We start from the raw sequence: 20104 nt of genomic DNA, 5'->3' as shown, positions 1-20104 counted from the left end.
CTCTCTCCATTTGCCCAGTCTAGCCTCGGCAAGCAAACTTCCTTCCCTGCGTTCTCCCATTCCGGACCTCGAGGATCGCGTGACGCATACGCCACGGGCCCTGCCCTCATTTTTTTTTTTCCTCCTCGCATTTTTTGCGGCACAGCACACTTCTGCTGACGGCATCGCGCACAAGCTGTTGAGATTGTCTTGTTTCGCGCAGCATACAATTTTGAGCGCTGTGCATGAGAACACCTGACTAGTGCCATAAGTAATTGCTACACGAATACTGAGGCAGACAAGCGGATAACAGAGCATGATCTCGCGCTGGAACATGGTAGAAAACGACATAGTTTCGGTGTTTGCCCGTGCAACTGCACGACGTGGGGACAAGCATACGAAACGGAAGTACACCTCTCGCTGCAGCGCGAAGTAAAACAAATACATGCAGACATTCGGATTGTGTGTTTTATTATTTCTCTAAGCTTTAATTCGTCTATCCAAGCAACATATTACACAAATAACAGATGTTCCCTAGAATAATTCTCGAAGTCACAGCGAACACGTTTACGTAGGCACACTAGCACGTGTACGTCATCCTCCGGATTGGAGCGCACAGGCCGCAAGAAGCGAAAACGGCATTCGATTTGAAATTTCAGATCTTTCCACGGCACGTAGCAATGTAATACTTTGCAGACATCATTGTTATAGCGCATTGTATGCTCTGCGTTTGTAAGCTCAAAATGCCCAGTCCTGGTGAGGGGCCCTTTAAGCTTCCTTTTAAGGGCTAAGCATTTAAATTATAGGAAATGTAAACTGGTTGCAAGATCTCAATACGTATTACACAGCGTTCTTATTATTATCTTAACTTGCATATCTGTCACTCCATACCGCTAATTTTTTTTTTTTAGCTACACTACAGCGTGAAATGCACAAGCACTACTACGCTTTGACAGTGTGCAGACGGGCCTTTTTCATTTATAACTTAGATTTGCACAGTGTAATTTTCATTTACTACACTAAAAGGTATGATCACCGGATGCTTTAGCTTCTTCGGCAAAGGATTCTTTAGCTTCTTCAAACACACATGGATTTCATAAAAATCTATTTATAGCCTGTGCGTATATATACCTCTACATACATATATCCAGGTACTCCTAAAAATAATCCATAATCAAGACTTCCTTTACCCAAAGAACTCACTGACTGGGAAGGGGAAAAAAAAACTAAAAAAGCTGTGCTCGGTGACCAAGATTCACTGGAAAAGCAAGCCTTCCACACACTGCACATGCTACAGGCAAGCACAAGAAGCCTGAAAACACACTAAAGTTTGCCTTCACTAACAGGTGCTTAAAAATCAGGTGGAGCATTCTAACAGTTGCAGTGGAGTACAAACCGAACGAAAATTGTGAAGCCCCAAATTACACCATGCTAAAGGACAGTACATTTTGGTTCATTAAACAACAGGCATCAGATGAGCACAGAACAAAGTGAACAGTAACAGCAAGGCTGGAATAATATAAAACTATTCCAATCTGTTTTTATTCCACATCCGCCATTAACCTTCCATGATAGGTCAAAATAGCTCAGGCCCAGCCTATATGAGCGGGCACCGTGCACATACGCGCAAAGCCTGAGTCATTTTGACCTATCACGGAGGGCGAATGGATGATTGCAATAAAAACAGACTGAAACAATTTTACATTATCCAGGCCCAGTACTGCTCCTTTCTGGATCTTGCAGTCATCCAGTCTTTCCCCATTTTCTAATGCAACCTGATTACGCCCAATGACAATACAGCATGGCAACTTTGACAATCAGGTCACTAAGGTGACCGGTCTTCTCTGGTTTCACGTCAATGCATGGAGAAGGCTGTGCTATAACCTACACGTACGTCAAAGACTGAAAGCCATGTCAATGCCATTTTGAACACAGTGCCACTGCATTACAGCAGATTCTTTATGAAGAAAATAAAAACCTTCAAAATGTCGTATCACAAAGAAATCTGCACTAGCGATGTTGGAGCATTGCCAGGTACTTAACTATGACCCAAACACCTGCCTGCACAAATAATAGCTTATCTCTGTATTTTAAAAACACCGAAGTTTAGACCTTGCAGTCTTTTCCAACCAAAGGTATAAAAAGCAAAACACATTCCTTAAAAAAAGGCTATCAAAAACGATTAATGCGCGCGCGCGCGCACACACGCGCGCACGCACGCACGCACACACACAAACACACACACGCACGCACGCATGCACACACACGCAAATCTTTTTATCCTTTCGACATTTATATTGCCACAGGAGTTTCAGCTGTCTAAAACCTCCTCTCCCAAATATGCCTTTTCCTCACCGCATGGCGACTTCCCACTTGCCATGGATCAAAATTGAAGATGCATCCAAAAATTGTCAAAAATTATCCCCTAATAAAAGCACGGCGCTCGTTTACACAGTGCTTCCCGTCAGCAGTTCCGTTCTCAAAAGCAAACTGCATTAATGCTTTTCAGCCACATGCTACAGCCAATTGCCGGCACCCACTGTCAACCACAAGAATTAACTGTGAGCAAGAACCGAATAATACAAACAGCACACTGCGTAAATTTCTCACTTCTTTTTTTTAAACCAGATGATATAACTAGTCCAACAAAGGTCTGCCTCCTCAAAGGCAAAATGTCTGGTCAACAACTGAATAAATACAGAACCTTGCCATAGCAAAGTACACTGCCAACTCCACATACAGATATATGCACATATACAAACACATGGCAACACATTACACAAGTATGTGGGTGAGAGAGAGAGAATGCCAATGGTGTGGTGAAATAATGAGGGGGGTTCACTTGTGCTCGTGGTGGAACCCTCCAAGCAGCGGGGGAGGGGGCAGAGGTGAGTTGTGGGAACTGGCAGGTGTGTGTGTGAAGGGTGGAGAGAGCCGGACCTAGATGTGGGTCGCCTCCTGTGTGTCCCAATCATCGTCGTCTGTGGTGTCACTGTCAGAGCCTGGCTCAATATCGCTGTTGGGATCGTCACCCCCAGCACCCGGGGGGCACAGGTGGCTTGGGGATACAAATTTTAGTGACACCTGGACAAAACAATAGAAGAATGTTACAAGCATGAAGCCCATAGATATCTACGATAAATCATTACAGTCTCCACCAACACACACAAGAGCTCACTGTAAGCAAATACAGTTGATTTCAGGCAATTTTGAATCTCGTTAATTCGAGCACACTTAATTCAAACTTCTGGTTTATTCGAACTGACGCAGTGGTACCAACAAAGTTATGTGTATTCCAATGGGTGAAAACGGCTGGTAATTCGAACACGCAAGCATTTGCGAAGGTTAATTCAGACATACTGCGCTCTGACAATCTTCTAAGCAGCGTGCCAAATCACATGGTGGCGCCTATGACCAGCATTGCTCTTACCCTGCCATAGAAGAAAAGCTTAGGATAGACCCCTCAATGGCGTGTACGAAGAGAAAAAAAAAATGCAGCCGGAATTTCCCTGTCTCTCAAATGGCAAGGTCATCATTTCTGCATCGCACCGTAATACCCTGAGGGAGGCAGCGCAATGAGGTAGCCACTGTAGCCACGGTTTATTTAGGATGGCCAGCCATGGTGCAGCGGGATCTCGGGAGCTGCCAACACTGCGGCCGCTGAGGTCGAGGGCGCTAGCTTGTTCTATCCTCATGCTACCTGCACGCGAGGCTGCTTTCTTTGGCTGCTTTGGAGGCGATAGTAGCACTGCTACAACCCCAGCTGCATTAGCGGCAGAACGCACGCCACGGAAAGGATCGGTCCTGGTCCGGTTTGGCCGATTGTTCGCGACTCGCTGCAGCAACAAGCGAGCCGCGAGTGGAGGAGACCAATAAGAGTGGCCACTACAGTGATGTATGCGCAGGAAATTGATGACACGCAAGCTAACCCGACCACTCTATTCATACTCGCGTCTCGATCAGCCGGGCCTCTTGTTTTGCACTATTGTCTGCTCGCGTGAACGGGTCACGCGCAACGGGTCTCCCGACAACAAGCCGGCGGATCTGACGCCACATCTTTTAGTTGGCTTGGTTTGGTCTCGTTCGCACTTCTTTCTTTTACAATGGCAAGTCTACCGAGACGTCCCGTTGAAAAAGGTCGTTGGAGACAGTGCACCATATCCAATTCTGTATGACAAGACAGCCCCTGGATACAAGGACCCACAGGTGACCCCCAGCACCTCATTCGCCTTGTCTTTTGAGCACAGCAATGCTGCAACAGAAGGCAGCGCACCAACATGATTATGATCAGTAGAAACAAGTTTGTCATCTTGATAAGACATCACTTGCGTAAACACAGGGCTGATCTGTCAGCAGACGAAAGAAAAAGCGTGCGAGCATATAGAGGGAACCAGTGGCAGAGGCCCAGTACAGCCTCGGCAACTCTGCTGCTTCAGTGGCAGTCTTAGGTGGCAGTAATGTTCCAATGACTTTACGTAGCAGAGCTAATTAGCGCCATCTATCAAGCTGGCAGGAAAGCACATCCGCTTTCCTCCCACCCTTCCTCACAACTATGTGCATCTCACCCTCACTCTTAACACCCTCGTAACTCCCTCACCTTTGACGGCTTCTGCACGCACCCGCCTCTCCGCCCGAATCTGCCACCGTGCTGGCCCGGCACCAGCTTGCTTCTTGAAATTTTGTTTTCTGCCGTTTTCGGGAAGCAAGCGTTGGCCAGCCAGGCCAGTTTCGTGGTCCTCGCTTGCCTCTCACGACTCGCACCGTTTGTGCATCGTGCTATGGTGCACGAATATAGTCGAACTCGCTTATAATGATACCGGTTTTAACAATATATCGGTTACAACAATGAAAAGCTGCTGCACCATCAAATTTTGTATGTTTTTTTTTTATGGGAAAATAACCTGCTTGCCACAATGTCCCGACACCGCATTATCGGTTATAACAATGAAGTCTGGTTGCTGGGTGTCCATGCCTAAAGGTAATGGAATGCGAAATCCTTGAAAAGAAAAACAGAAAAAGTGAAATGCGAGCCACCGCACGATCGCCCGCCACCCCAACTGCCGCCGCGCGCTTCTCTCCACGAGAGATGCACGCCAGCCTTCCGTACATCTCTCCCGTCGCCCTTCCACCCCTCCGAACATGAATGGGCTACGCGCATAGCTCAGCGACGCGCCACCCTACTAAACATGAATGAACCGCACCAACTGGGCTGACAACGCTACAGGCGCTGCTCCTAGATTGCTCGCTGGGGCTTCACAGTTGGTTCTTTATGCTATGGCCCTCATTCTGCGCAATTCTGCTAATGGATGAAGTCGCTCGTGCTTCTCTTTGTTTGTTGCGTCGAAGTCGTTCCTGGCCATGTTGTTTCTCAAGCTCGTTTGACTTGCCACTGAAACGGAAGATGGCTGATCTGCCCACTGATCTTCGGCAATGCAAGACGTTGCCCCGGTGAAAAGAAAGCGCACTGCTATAGATATGGAAATGAAGCACTTCTAACCGATGAGGCGATCGGCGCCAACGTGCTTGTATCGGATAGCGAAAGTGACGGCCACAACGGCAGCGTTGACGCAGTAGGGCAGGCTGCCTGAACATTGTGTCCCTCGTGGGCATGTTTTCACGAGGGACCTTCAGCTTCACTACGTGGAGCACATGGACGCCTTGGAAAAGAATGTCAGCAAGCTTCGCGTAAAGCGAGCAAGGCTGACGGACATGTGGTTTTCTCGTGCAAGCCAGTGGGAAGTATGTGGCGAGATGCTTGTGGCGATCATGTCCCAGCGTTTCTTCTGGATTTCACAAGCTGAGATGCTGTCACTGCAACCTTCCCGCATTCTTTAAAAGGCACCTTTAGGGGCCAACAAAGTGGTGCCTCGGCAGAGCTCGTATGTCACTTGCCGCCTGTGACACCTCTTTGCACTTGTTATAGCAGTGCCATTATTGAATGCCAACAGGCGCGGCTTGTTAACAACACACGATCGGAGCGCGCAGGAAGCAGAGTTAAACTGTTAAAAGAGTCAACACAATCAGAAGCCGGATGGAGGAAGGTGGTGGGGAGGGGAACTGGCCTCCCCGTCATAATAGTTTTCTTGCAACAGGTATGCCATCCCCCATTTTGATTATTTTTTCACATGCAACCCGGTTATAACAATGGAATTTTTGCGGCACTTGAATTTTGTTATTAATAGGTTCGACTGTACTTCAAGAACAAGTCCTTTTAATTGGAACAAATTTTCAACAAATTTTCGGGCCTCTTCAAGTTCGAATTATCAAGATTCGACTGTATCACCCCATCACAACTTTTTGCTCACACAATGGACTATTTTCCTCATTGCATATTTGCCCAAAGAATGATGGCACTAGTCAATGTTCAAATGAGAAAGTGCAATCTGCACATGCTAATGCTTGTCTGTTTGTGCACTGTTTCATCATGAGAGTTGCATTCACATTTTCCATCTCATAAAATGTGCAAACTGCACAAATGCACACTGACTTAGAACAACTAACCTGCCATTAAAACTGACTCACAGGAAAGCTGGCGTTACCATTACAAAAATGGTCTATTCACATGGCAGGCCAATGTATTGCTTGTTTTCCACCAAATGCACCAAATGGGCAGTTTCTTCTGCAATGTGCAACAAGAGCTCCCAGACAATGAACACAATGCTGGCCATGCATTTCATGTGCATGCTGCATGAGTCGCTTAAATGGATTGGTGACCACCCTCAGTCGTGCTTCTGCTACATTAGCTTGCACCATAAATGCATCTAACTCCCCCTCACTAACCACATACAACGCAGCAAAGTCCAGGCCTCGTGTCAGGCTATTAGCAATAAGAGCCGCTTATGCATTCCGAGATGGGAGGAAGGCTCGACTGTTGTGTGCTGCCAATCCTCCTGACAAGCTTCCATTCAGTGGGCGTCACAAGGAAGGCAATTACAGGATGGAAAAGCGCTACTTTTGCTTCTCTATTCTGGTTGTGTGTTCTCTATTCTGGACACTATTATGGTTTCCCTTTTGCACACCTTACAGTAAATACTGCTGTGCCTTGGTATTATAAGTTACCGTACTTAAAAGCGAATAATGTGCACTTTTTTCAGAGAAAATTGCTCCAAAAATCGCCTGCATGTACAATCCGATACGAAACCAAAATTGCATTTGTGGTGTTGGCCATAGCCCACTGGTAGAGCCGTCAGATGCAGCGTAAACGGCATCACAAGATGGTGACAAAGCATGTTTTCGAGAAGGTAGCCGTGGATTCATTTTGTGCTCGACTACGAAATGGAGCGGTATTCTCAGTCAATCACTTTTGGACATAACACGTTCACGAGATTTCATGCGACTCAACACCAGTTGAGTCAGCATTTACGGCTGCCAGCGTTTCTGGCGCTGTGCCAACTCGCCATCAGCGCACAGTTCCAGGAACCCTCCGGGCTGCATACTTTGACAAATCCCATGCAGTCGCGTAACATCTTGTGAAAGTGATGGCAGTATATCTCTAAAAGTGATCACTAGAGAATACTGCCCCTATGTGCTTCATGTCTGTGGTCATGAAGCACAAACGGCAATGACAATGTGTTGGTTTCATTATGAACGCTCATTAAAAAAAGCTTGCCTTGGGTGAAGGTAAATTCTGCACTGCTCATTTCTTGTGTTTGCAAGCGTTGGGGCATGCTATATATATATATTCTTTTAAAATATAAAATGAGTGCCAATGACATTCAGTTTCTATTATTTTCGCACTTTAAACCCATGAAATTTGGGTGCACGTTAGATTTGTATAAGTATGGCATCTTTTGTGTTTTGTTTAGGGAACACTCCTTGTTGCACATTGCGTTAAGACCTTTACATTTTCCTGTAATTTTTTTTTTTTTCTGCCATTCTGGTACTTGCAGCCCACGCTGTTAATTTCCAAATGCTGATGAGGACAGTCACCTGGTGAAGTGCATGGCAATCGTCATCTCAACATATATAAGGAGGCAAGCTCTGCGAGTACTGTATCAGTGATTGCGGTTATGCTCACAGTGACAAGAATAGAAGAAAATGGTGGAACAGCCCTTGAGCACATTGCCAAACAGTTTTTGTTGTTGTTGTTGTGACTGGATGCTGGTCCACTTTTGGCCCAAAAATAGTCAGCACTGGTTGAAAACACATTTCCCAACATATGTTCCTGCTATGGAGCTATGGAGCAACGCAGCTTGTTTCTTGTGTGGTTGTGGAGAGCATTAGGCAGCTATCACTATTTATGCCTCAAGCGCATCCCTTCCACATACGGTGGCTGTGGCACACCATACATTGCTGGTGCACCTTGCAGCTGTGGTAGGTGTAATCAAGCAGTGGACAGTTAATCACGAGATGGGCAGTGACTGGTGGGTGTTAAAACCACTGTCACTTACATGGGGAGAGCCCCGTTTACCATCTTCGTGCTTTTACTAGGTCATTGTTTTTTTGCAATATACCTCCAACAATTTCAGTATTTTTCCCCTGTACTTAAAATTTTCCTTGTAATAAACAGTACTCCCCTTTTCTAACAAGTCCACGATCTCCCAGTGTTTACAGCTGCTAGGCACCCTCAAGTCTGCTCAAAATTGATACGTACCCTCAACTGCACATCGGTTTGTTTAGCCTTTCATCATCATTAGTATATTCTACCTACTGCCCCAAATAGTTGCACCTAGGTTCCCAAAATTAGCAAAAAATCTGTGTACCTACACTAGTTGAGAATAACAGAGGAAGTGCTCACCTTGAAGTCTTTACTGAATTTGCTATGAGTCTTGTCCTTGTATGCCTTGTCAAGGTCGTCCTTGCACAGGACTAGCGTCCTCATCTCCTCTTCTCCCCCATTGTGAACCCTGCAGCAGAAAGCAGCAGAAGGTTTTACACATGCAGGTGCACAAAAATTCATGGTACAACAATAAATTAAACTTCAAAGTTGGGCTAATTAGTTTTCTTTCAACATGACAAACAGTCGAGACATTGGAACAAGAGATACAAACAGGACAAAGCACATCCATCCTATTTGTGTCACACGTGCCCTGAGTATATCTTGTGCTATTTGTGTCTGCCAGGAACAACAGTAAACATTGCTTGCACACTGCCACAAAGAAACCAAAAGTTTTCCCACCTCACAAATGAGCGGCTTAAACACCCACAGTCAAACTTGCATGTACGCTCTGGTCAATATGCAGTGGAGCTGACAAAGAAGTGATATAGGAGTAGAGGAGGATAACAGCCATGAATAAAAGGGATGAAAGCTTCAGACTTCCTAGCAAAGTCTAACAAGCAACTGGAATACCTGAAGAAACCACAGTGAAAATTAACATATCTTACCAGTTGTAATTGGACTAATGTCTGTTGTCTGACTGTCTATTGTTGGATCACAGTATGAGAATGTTACATAGGTTAGGATAAACACAATGTTCTGAACATTCAACCATGCATGTGTCTTTGTTGTCTGCTCTACTGCTGAGGAATTACATATGTTGAAGGATCCTAACTTTGCTTTTTAGAAGCAGGCTATTTAAAGTATGAAACTAAGCTGAGGCAAAAAATTTTTAGAAGAGGAAGATGCATACTATAATCTAGCTTATAGAACACATCTAGTTGGTAAAACTGCTATCTTATATGTGTAAAATTTTTTATAACTTCTTATTTAAAATATTTTTATCACAAGTGGGTATCCCGCCAGCCCTCCTAACTTGAATATAGCTCACAACAACAGAACAATTTTTCACACTCACAGTTGAGCCTTTGAGCTGTGCAGTGAAACAAAACGTAAATTCTGGGGTTTTGAATGATAAAAAAAAACAATATGATTAAGAGGCATGCCATAGTGGGGGATTTCAGATTGATTGTGACCCCCTGGGGTTCTTTAACATGCACCCAATATGGTACAAGGGCGTTGTCGCAATGCAGCCACCACAGCTGGGATTTAATCCTGCGCCCTCGGGCTTAGCAGACGTACGCGAAAGCCACTATGCCACCACGACAGGTCAGTGCCAAAACGAATGAGATCTCAAGAATCCTGGGAGTGTAAAGATGCAAGAATGAAAAACGTAAAAGCTGTTCTGATCGGTATGGCATGCATAAAATAATAAAACTTTATTTTGTTGTGGTCTATTGCACACAAATATGTGAGATACAAGTGTGCAAAGTTTCATTAAAAAACATTTATTAGAAAAAAATGTTAAGCTTGTTGACTTATGGAACAACTGTAAAAAAAAAAAAATTGGTTCCGAGAAAACCAACAAAAGATTTGAAACACCTTATCACGACCAGTGTTTCAATGGCGAAGACACTGCCAGCACAATTTCACTGCCACCTAGGTCTTCCCAGCAAGTAGGAAGAAGAGTGTTTTGTGTAGTTTCAATAAAAGAAGACGGTTCAAATTTAAAACTACTGGGCCTCGACATCATTGCGTTCAGGTCCTGCCAACATACATCACACACAAAACAAGTTCACGAGAGCTCAAATCCCTCAGATTCAAAGCTCATAACCTCCCGACTCTTGTTCTTGTCTGCTGTTGCCCAGTGTGACACCTGTATTTTTTTTTTTTAATAGCTAGTTTTGCAGTGTCAGTACTGTGACAGGAGGCCCTCAAAATGGGCAGTCGGTGATTTGTGAAACAAGCTTTGATTGTGTAAAAGCCGGGTTCTCAGTTGTTCCAGGACATCAAATGTGCCTCTAATGCCATTATTGAAATGACAAAGCGTAATATAGAGCAAACATGAAGGTAGGAAGGCTCACCTAGATGTCTTTGGGTGTCTTACCGAATCATACCACCTAAGCACTCATTCAGGACAAGACAATGCTTGACAGAATGCCAAAATTTACGATAGTTTTCTTGTAGGAAAGAGCTTGACTCCAGATTACTGCAGCCATCTCTACATTACGAAGCTTTATCGCACTTTATAAAACACTCACGTCACAGGCTATGTTATGCACTGTGGCTTTTGTGTATTCATCCATGGCAAACTTATTATCCTTGACAATGCACTACACATTTCACCATGCTTAGCTACAAATATAAATGAGGTCACTACAGTTATAAACACAACCAAAATAGGCAATCCACAGCTCCTTCAACACGTACAAACAGCCTGCAGAATGTAAACAAAGCTTATGTTTATTAAAGATGAAAACATGCTGCAAATGTCCTTGGAACCCTATGGCCTCCTAAGGTTAATATTTAACATCACAAAGCAAAAACTACTACACGGCACTCTTATGTTATACATGAAAATGGTACTTTGTTTGGATTTCACTCATACCCAGTGCATCAATGGTGCGACTTCTATATGCATAAAACCATGCGCATTGGTGTGACCAATTAGTTTTTTTTTTTTCTTCACTACTGCAAGAAACTGCACAGCAGCATCATGAAATAAATAGTATCTAGTTTTAAGCCTCTCCATACATAAGAGGAGCTAGCTCATCGAGGATTAACTAGCAGAAAATACGGAAGACAAGCAAAGCTCATCCAGAAATGCTTGATCTCATAATGGAATCCTGGAGATGGCTCTGGCTCATCCATTGTGATGTATTTGTAGATAACACCAGATAATGCTTTACATCTAGCGAAGATGCATTCTTTGAGTAGAGGTTTGTTGCACCAGCCACATTCATCTTCAAAATGATAGCTCCCATGGGAAGCGCCCATAACTCAGCACGGGTTGCTCATACAAACAGAAAATGTGCGCTTTCGAAAACTTCCATCCTTCTCAAGTAGAAGCAATGTCGAACTGGCCTCAAACGACTTAGGGAGTCATGGGCTCTGCAACTAAGCAGTGATGACAGTGACTACACCACCAAGTGTATTTCTCCAGCACCACTTGTGTTTCCTTTCACTGGGTCTCCTCAAACGAACCTCAAATGAACCTCCAACTTAATAATGCAGCCATTGTAGTGGAGCAGTTTCTTCAGTTCTTTGATGAAGAGCGCACTGACCCAAAAGATGCTTGTGTGCAGTGAAGCCCACCTTCTGGTACACTGTACTATTAATTCTTTTTTCTTGGTAAACTCAAATTTTCTTTCTTGCACACATTATACGCGTAGAATGTGTTTTTAGACATATCTAAAGCTTTTTCAGTGTTATTACTTTCAAAGGATTAAGAGTGGAGTGAACATTGTGAAAGATGTCAGCTCCTAGGGCTCACCATAGGCATTCTCTGGGCTCGCCATGTAGGCAACGCAGTGGCAGCAGTAAAGGCCACCAGCGATATAGTTGTCTCTGTGATTGAAGGTCAGGCATACCAGTTTGCTGCTATGGTTTAGTTTTAATGCGACATAATCTTTTTCAACTTCAGGCACTTAATTTAAGTCTATCGTATCATCTCGCCTTCTACGCAGCAGGGCTGGTAGTACCTACCAGCATAAGCCACTGGGTATAGGCACGTGTTCGTGTTGGCTGCATGGTTGCAGCGTCATCATCATTCGAGCTCCGTCATCGAATTCTTGCCTCTGATTCTCACGTACTACGTACACTTAAGCCAGGTGACATGCATAAGAAAGTCTGGACATGTTGGCTGCAGAACACCAGGTGGTGACTGCCTCCGTACAAACAGCGACTCAAAAGCAACATTCCCACCCTGTGTATACCAACTGGCTCTTGGTGCTTACAAAGAAGCTCTCGGAAGACCACAGCTTTGTTGAGAAGTGTGTCAACTTAGACCCTGTGTTCCTCAGAGGTTTACTCGAGCAGCTCGAGGATGGCATATTACAGCGTTGTACTACTGGGCACAGAGGAAGAGGAATGTGTTCGCAATCATCGAGCAGCTAGGCAACACACTATTGCTGATCCTCAGCATGTCCGAGTTCTACAATGCGTGCCTGCTCGAAGTCATCGAGAGAGTCGGAGAGTCGGTCAAGGTGTACCGCTGCAGGGTCAGTGCCATAGCCAGCTACATGCAAATTGCTTTCAAGAGCTTCCAATTCCCACAATACATGGGATCTGCAAAACTTTTCTTAAAAACGAAGTTATATCGTCAGAACTGACATTAAGGAAAATGCACCACAGTTTATTATTGTTACACTGTGGTGCCCGACATAAACATTTTAAAAAAAGGGAAAAAAACGCACCACTTTGTTATCATCATTATCAGCCACCCGCGCAAGAAGTCGTGGCAGTCCCAGGGAATGGCAGTCTAGCAGTAGTCTCTGTGCTGAAGGTTGCCAGTTCGCTTTCAAATGCACATGTTCTGGCGTGATGGAATTGTTGTTTGTGTGTTTGTACCGAGCACACCACAATGCAGAGGCAACACTAGGCACATGCTTCAAGATGGTTATAACGTCGCATAAAGAGTTATTTTGAGGTTGACGAAGGTGACCCAGCAATGCCGCCGGATGAAGTAGATGAACTTTTTGACAGTGCTTCACAGGAGAAGGCCTACGGCGTCTTCGAGAGAAGTGTAATAAATGCGTATCCCCCGCCAATAAATAAATTATTTCTTCGAAACTCAGGAAAACTAGGGGGTGTGTCTCATGCAAAGGTAAAATACAACTTTCACACCGGAAAATACAAATGAATGAATGCTGGGGTTTTAGATGCCAAAACCATGATTTGACATGAGGCACACCGTAGTGGGGGACTACGAATTAATTTTGGCCACTAGGGCATCTTTAACATGGCCCCAGTGAACTCGATACTCGCGTTCTTAAATTTTGCCCCCATCAAAATGCGGCCGTCGTGGCCATTATTTCATCCTGCGACCTTGCACTTAGCAGCGCAACACCATAGCCACTAAGCTGCTCCGGCAGCTGAACGGAAAGTACAATATACGTGAGCATTTATCTATACATATATGTATGCACACGTGTGAATATTTATAAATGTGTATGAGTATATATCCATGTTAGTATGCAGATATGTGCCTGTTGTATGAATTAATAATGTGGGCAACACTTTTCTGGATGTCACTAATATCAGCTACTGGCCCCTTGACCTCCATCAAAACAGCTCAGTGATGTGATTGCTCCGAGGTACACAGGGGCACCTTTTGGAGCAACTAAAGCTTTCTTTTGGACCAACAAGTCATCCTCTTGGAGAAGCTACCCAGCCACACATTTTCGTATGCAAATATTTTGTCTAGCTATCTAGAGGAGTATTGCCATGCTCTTCCACGAGAACCTGTAGGTGCATACGTGCAAACAGATCCTTGTAAAAGATATCCCAGAGGATAAAGTTCGTGTATTGATGTTCATTTTCCAGTGAATAGCTTTAAGTTTCTTCAATCCCGTGGCCCCAGGCCTCCTAATGTAAAAAGCACTTTCCATATTACAATTTACACAAGTTTTTCAAGCAGGCTTTCCCAGATACTGTAGTATCTAAGACATGAAGCAGGCTTTGCTTCAGAACTGGGAGCGCACACCGAGTAAAGTTTTGAGGCATTCTTTTTACTATTGGTAAGAAGCCTCCCGATGTTCGCTTTCAGTACAAGCTACGTCTGGCAGTTGTGTACGGAAATCTGCCTGCTGTGTTTGTCCATTGGTTGAGGGTCAGAATCTTCAGTCTAATGGTTTCTTGCACTCTATAGAATACAGGACAAAAATCATCATTTGGACTTCCATGTCCAAAACCTACACGATATATACAGTCGACTCCCGTTAATACGAAGTTCACGGGGACCGCAAAAAACTTCGAATTAAACGAACTTCCAATTAAGCACAAAACACAAAAAACAGCACTTTATTTGTGGCGAAATCGAGTATTTTCTCTAAAAAAAATAGTCGGTCATCTTGCTTTGCTTCTTCTTGTCGAATCGCGCTGCTGAAAGAAAGTTCTGCAGGCTGTAGATGTGGCGGAACGCTTCTTCCGTGTTACCTTCAGCGGCGAAGAAGCGCTCCGCGAGAGCAAGGCCCGCAGATACATCGGCAGCCTTAGGTTGCGGCTCGCCTTCAACGTCGTCGTCGCTTTCCTCGGTCGCTTCCTGGGGCCGAATAATCTCTACAATTTCGCTATCCGTCAGCGCACCGCACGTTTCGACCGCCTTGTCTACGGCAACGTAATCTTCAAAATTGACGTCCCCGAGAGCATCACCAAAATCAGTGCCGTCAAGCTCGCTTGTTGACGCTTCCTCCGCTGAAATTTCAGAGGCATCCTCCGTAGAAGCTGCCACAAAACCGCAAGCCCTGAAGCAGTTTGCGATTGTTTCTGGCTTCACACGATCCCATGCTCGCGCCAACATGTGGATGGCACTAAGCAGGCTCACTTCGTACTTTGTGGAGCTATCCATACACAAAATCATGCGCTCGAGGAGGTGCCGCCTGTACAGGACTTTTAACATTCTTGATGATGCCTTGGTCCATTGGCGGCAAAACAGCCGTTGTGCTTGCAGGCAAAAATGCGAGGCGTATTGCACTCAAGGCTGGCACATTCACGTGAGCACTGCAGTGGTCGACAAGGAACAACACCTTGCGGTTCGATTTGCTTATCCAGCTCTTGAAGATTTCGGCCGTCATCCACGCTTTTTTGTTCGCCTCATAGTCCACAGACAGCGTCTTCACGCCTTTAAAACATCTCAGCTTCGCGGCTTTCCCGATCACAAGTAACCGACATCGTTCCGTGCCAGTCATGTTTGCCGCGATCAGCACCGACACTCTCTCCTTGCTGCGTTTGCCCCCAGCACAGTCGTCGTCCTTGAATGTCAGGGTCTTCTCTGGTAGAAGCCGATAGAAGAGTGCAGTCTCATCTGCATTGAAGATGTCTTCTGGTCTGTATTCGGCGAGATATTCACGCAGCTTTCCGTCCTTCCACGTGGCGCATGTTTCCTGGTTAACGGACGCCTTTTCACCACACGCGCTCTTGAAAACCAGGTCAGGGCGATCCTTAAAGTGCGTCAGCCATCCATCTGACGAAACGAAGTCATCGATCCCCAACATTGCTGCAAGCGTTCGGGCTTTCATCGCAACGATGTCTCCGCTGAGAGGAAGTTTGTTGCTCCTGCCTCCCTAATCCAAACCAGCAGAGCCTTCTCTAACTCTGGGTAAGCGCCGGTGCGCATTCGCTTCTGAGAAGTCTTGAACTTGTCGTTCTCAAATGCATCCATTATTGTGTGCCTGTTCTTGATGTAGTTTGAGAGCGTGCTCGGCTTGATCCCGTACTTCCGCACTATGTCTTGTTTGGCAGCACCTCCCTTCTCAACTTCCTTCAAAACCTCGACTTTCGTTGCCAGGTCGAGCGTGCGATAAAAGCCACGGTTTGCCATGGCTATAAACTGCTCGACTAGGTACAGTAAATTCCGAATCACCCGTGGAACAACCTAGCCTACGAGCTTCCCGCACAAAGGCGCTCGACCAACACACGCCTCGACATACGCTGCGCACGCACGCTGCAAGACTAATCTCGCACAATCTCGCCACTGCCAGTACGCAGCGCTGCGTACACCTATGGTACCTGCGTGGCCTCCGCGATCAGCTCCGGCCACACGCGGCAGCCGCGCGTGGCCTCCGGCGGGAGGCGAAACGGCTCCCACCGGAGTTGATAGCGGAGGCCACGGCAGCCGTAGCAATGAATAATCGCGCCGCTCCAAGAAGGATGGCGTTGCAGGCGGCTGCGGTGGCGATGACACCAACACGGAGCACAGAACTGTTGCAACACTTGAAAAATTGCACATTCTACCAAAGAATGACGGTCACCTTGAGGATCCCGGCTGAAAATTAACTTCCAATTAAACGACCAGCACTTCACTTATAATTAACCGAAAATTCCAATTAAGCGGCTTCGAATTATCGGGAGTCGACTGTATCTAATTATTCTGCACTCAGTAATGATATGCTTCTTAATAAAAAGAATTTACTCACTAGCACGAATTACTTGCACAAGTTAATTATTGGTTGCAAGCATTACTAGAAAAGACAATCCTCTTGCAGTTGTACTGAAACATGCCACGTCACACCTCCCATCAAACACTGTAGTGGCTTCTCCAAAGCCATCTTCAGTAGAGAGAGATTTTCCTCAGAAATAAAATGAAGGTACTTGAGGTAAGCAGAACGTTCAATTCACTCTAAGCATAATTTGTGGTCTATTCCTTGCCATAACTGCACAGAAATGGCAAAAATAAGTTGCGTACACAAATGTATACAACGCAACTGAAGGGGACAATTTCCTTTTGATTGAATGCAAGGCAGACACGGCAGCCATTCATCAGCAAAGTGAAAGATGCTTTGATTTCTACCCAAGTGAATGCGTCAAGGTCGCTGACTATCGTACTTGACTATGTTGCTGGCTACTTGAGAAAAGTGCCCATCGCTTATCCCTCCACTCCCGCAGCCACTTCTGTTCCTATGCAGTTTCATGCTAGTTCATTCAACATGGCAGAAGGCATTTATCATTTGCAAGCACTGAAGCAAAGTGCAGCTCTTGCAAGGGTTTTATGTGAAATACAAATGAATTCCTTCACGAAATAAAAGCATGTCAATATAGTATACAGCGCACTTAGTCTTAGGCTTTGAGGTGAACACAACAGTCGTCAAATACTAATGTCAAATATGTGATGGTCTTTAAGGAGAATTCGCACACATCGGTGTCTGGAGGTTATGGTTTCATGCAAGCTTGTACGTTTTTGCACACCACAAACCCTTTGTACATGAGCAAATGTTCCATGCATGCTCTTGCTCCACAAGGTAAACGATGACGCTGTTCACAGCAGAGCATGCGTCTCGATGCTGGCCTCGCTGTTTACGAGACGTGGTGTTGAGGCACATGTCCCTGCCCCTATAGCTGCAGCACGAATAGTAATTAAATTTGAGGCTATTATAAGTTGTATCCATCATGTGGCAACAATTGTGGATTTGCTCACTCATCGCGATGCCGCACCTTTTCACACATAGTGAAGTGTATGTTAAGTCTGCTACTCGTCACCATCAGCCAAGCACAACACTGTCCTTTGTTCAGGGCATGGTTGCTGGCCTTCAGAAATTTTTTACCTCTGGAACACTCACCTGACGATACTCGCAACCAATCAAAATTGTTCTACAGTCATGGGAGGCAAGAGTGAGAGATTTAGAGCTTTTGCAGTCTTCCCTTTCTCCGAAAGACCAATAAAATGACATCTTGGTCCAACATGCTCGGCACAAATGATACAAATTTTTGCCCAAATGTAGGAGGATGTGGCAGGTTTCAACTCTTGGCGCAGCAATCAATTCACTGCAAGCTGTTTGCATACAGCTTCCTTGCCAGGAAGGCCTTCAACACGACTTTTGTATGTGTCGTGAATAAATTCTGATTGAATTGAAATTGAATACACAGTGGTGAAACGTATTAACCAGACAAGTTGCCTCGTTATGGCAGATAAACAGTGCCTCAGGCACTGCCAAGTACGCTGTTTTTTATTGAGTTATTTCCATGCTATCCCTAGGGTTTTTGTACCTCTTTTAAGAGAGTAGCTACAGAGAGCTTTTGCTGAAAAGTGGCGCTGCTTTCGTACCATTTATATTGTCCCTTTGCTTACTACAGTCGAACCCACTTATAACAGTACTGGTTCTAACAATATATTGGATATAACAATCAGCAGCCCTAGCACGATGAACCTTTACGTGTTTTCAATGGGTAAAATAAATCACTTACTACAATGTTCCAATGCCACATAATCGGCTGTAACAATTAAATCTGGGTACTGGGCGTCTGCACCAAGCGCAAAATCCTTAAAAAGGAACGAAACAATATATGCAAGAAAACACAGTATTGCCCTTACTTAGCATAAACCGTTTATTGTCTCCAGTGACACCCAACACTGGACAAACGCCCAGTCCTGGGCCAGCACAGGAATCAGAGGGCTCTCACACCAAGGGCAAAAAACATAGGGGCGCCGCTAGCACCTCACTGCGAGAGAATGGCTCCCTGCAGCTATGCTACTTGCTCTAGCGATAACCAACGAGTCCACTTGCGAGAGCTCAGGCAATCTCCATAGGCGGATAAGTGCGGTTCAGCTTAGTAATACCTTGCATGCAATCTCCATAGGCATGGACCTCTGATAAGTGCAGTTCGGCTTAGTAGTACCTTGCATGAGCACTAGGCGCCGCTCTTCAGATTAACGTTCCGAAAATGATCAACACAAGGTACGTGCTCGCAATATGTGCAAAGGCACCATAGGCGAGCTTAAGTCCAAGACCCTAGCGAAGGGGCTGGTAGACAAGAGGAAAACATGTACATATCCAGTGCTCTCCTGGAGTGCTGTCCACAAAGGTGTGTCCACGACACACCTTTGTGTGTCCACGACACACAAAGGTGTCGTGGCATACCTCAATCTCCACAGTATACACGCAGCTTTTCGCCCATCACTGTGCACCTGGAATTTCATACATGCTTTTTCTCCTTTCTCCCTTTTAGCTTCCTCGAGCTGAATACGTGCTGCCCTTTACTCTTTTCTCCACACCCTCCCTCAGACACTGTAGTCTGGCATGAAAGTGAAGCTGGAGTTGAGGTGTTACCAGCAAATAAAAACAAAAACTGATTTTTATCGCTCCCTCCCTCCTTCAACAAGCACCATGTCATTTCCATTCCATCTTCTGATAATGCATGTCTCAATGGTGCTGCCATCCGATGACAGCACACAATGTTTTGGGAATGAACCGTGCATGCGATGCAGCAAACATGCAGTGATGAGCAAAGTTGTTGCTATACTGGCACGAAACTGCAACTTTGGTTGTTGACTCCCGCAAAACAGCGCTCATTAAGCCTACCAACATAAGCAGTGCAGCCGGCAGAGCGACTGGTGACAGCCGTCACGGGAAGCTCGGCGTCAATATGGTCACACTCACAGATCACATCTGTAATCGAGTGTGAGATCAGATGCGCAGGCTAGATTGACAGCCGTAGTAGCGGAGTACTGACCTACGTGTGGCCCTTCTGTGTCCAAAAAGTCTGTCGGCAGTGAAACTCAACCCACAGCAACTTGAAATGGCACATGCTGGGTGTGTGTGCGTGTTTCGGCTGGTGACTTGGCTGGTTAGACTGCACTTAGCAAGCCAACTTGCCAACCCGCACGATAACACCGATCGCACAGTTACATATTCACAGTAATGCACAGCATCTGCATGTACCGCGTTTTTGCACGTACAACCTGCACCAAAATTTGAAAACTGTTATAGTAACAAATTCTGGGGTTTTACACGCCAAAACCCCGATTTTATTATG

The 20104-nt window shown here is 45.4% G+C and overlaps 1 protein-coding gene across 2 annotated transcripts in view; it reads right to left on the bottom strand.

The window, feature by feature from the left end:
• Nucleotides 1-476: 476 nt before the first annotated feature.
• LOC135901077 (phosphatidylinositol 3,4,5-trisphosphate 3-phosphatase and dual-specificity protein phosphatase PTEN-like) overlaps nucleotides 477-20104 on the bottom strand; it is an 83994-nt gene continuing 64366 nt past the window's right edge. For both annotated transcript variants that reach the window (XM_065430753.2, XM_065430752.2), the window contains exons 10-11: nucleotides 8717-8825; nucleotides 477-3063 (exon numbers count right to left, since the gene is read on the bottom strand). In XM_065430753.2, the coding sequence (XP_065286825.1) occupies nucleotides 2920-3063; nucleotides 8717-8825 (253 nt within the window). In that variant the 3' untranslated portion in view covers nucleotides 477-2919. The remainder of the gene's footprint in view (nucleotides 3064-8716; nucleotides 8826-20104) is intronic.

This window comes from Dermacentor albipictus, chromosome 1 (assembly GCF_038994185.2).
Source record: "Dermacentor albipictus isolate Rhodes 1998 colony chromosome 1, USDA_Dalb.pri_finalv2, whole genome shotgun sequence".
NCBI classification, from domain to species: domain Eukaryota; kingdom Metazoa; phylum Arthropoda; class Arachnida; order Ixodida; family Ixodidae; genus Dermacentor; species Dermacentor albipictus.
This window is presented reverse-complemented; position numbering and strand designations above follow the sequence as displayed.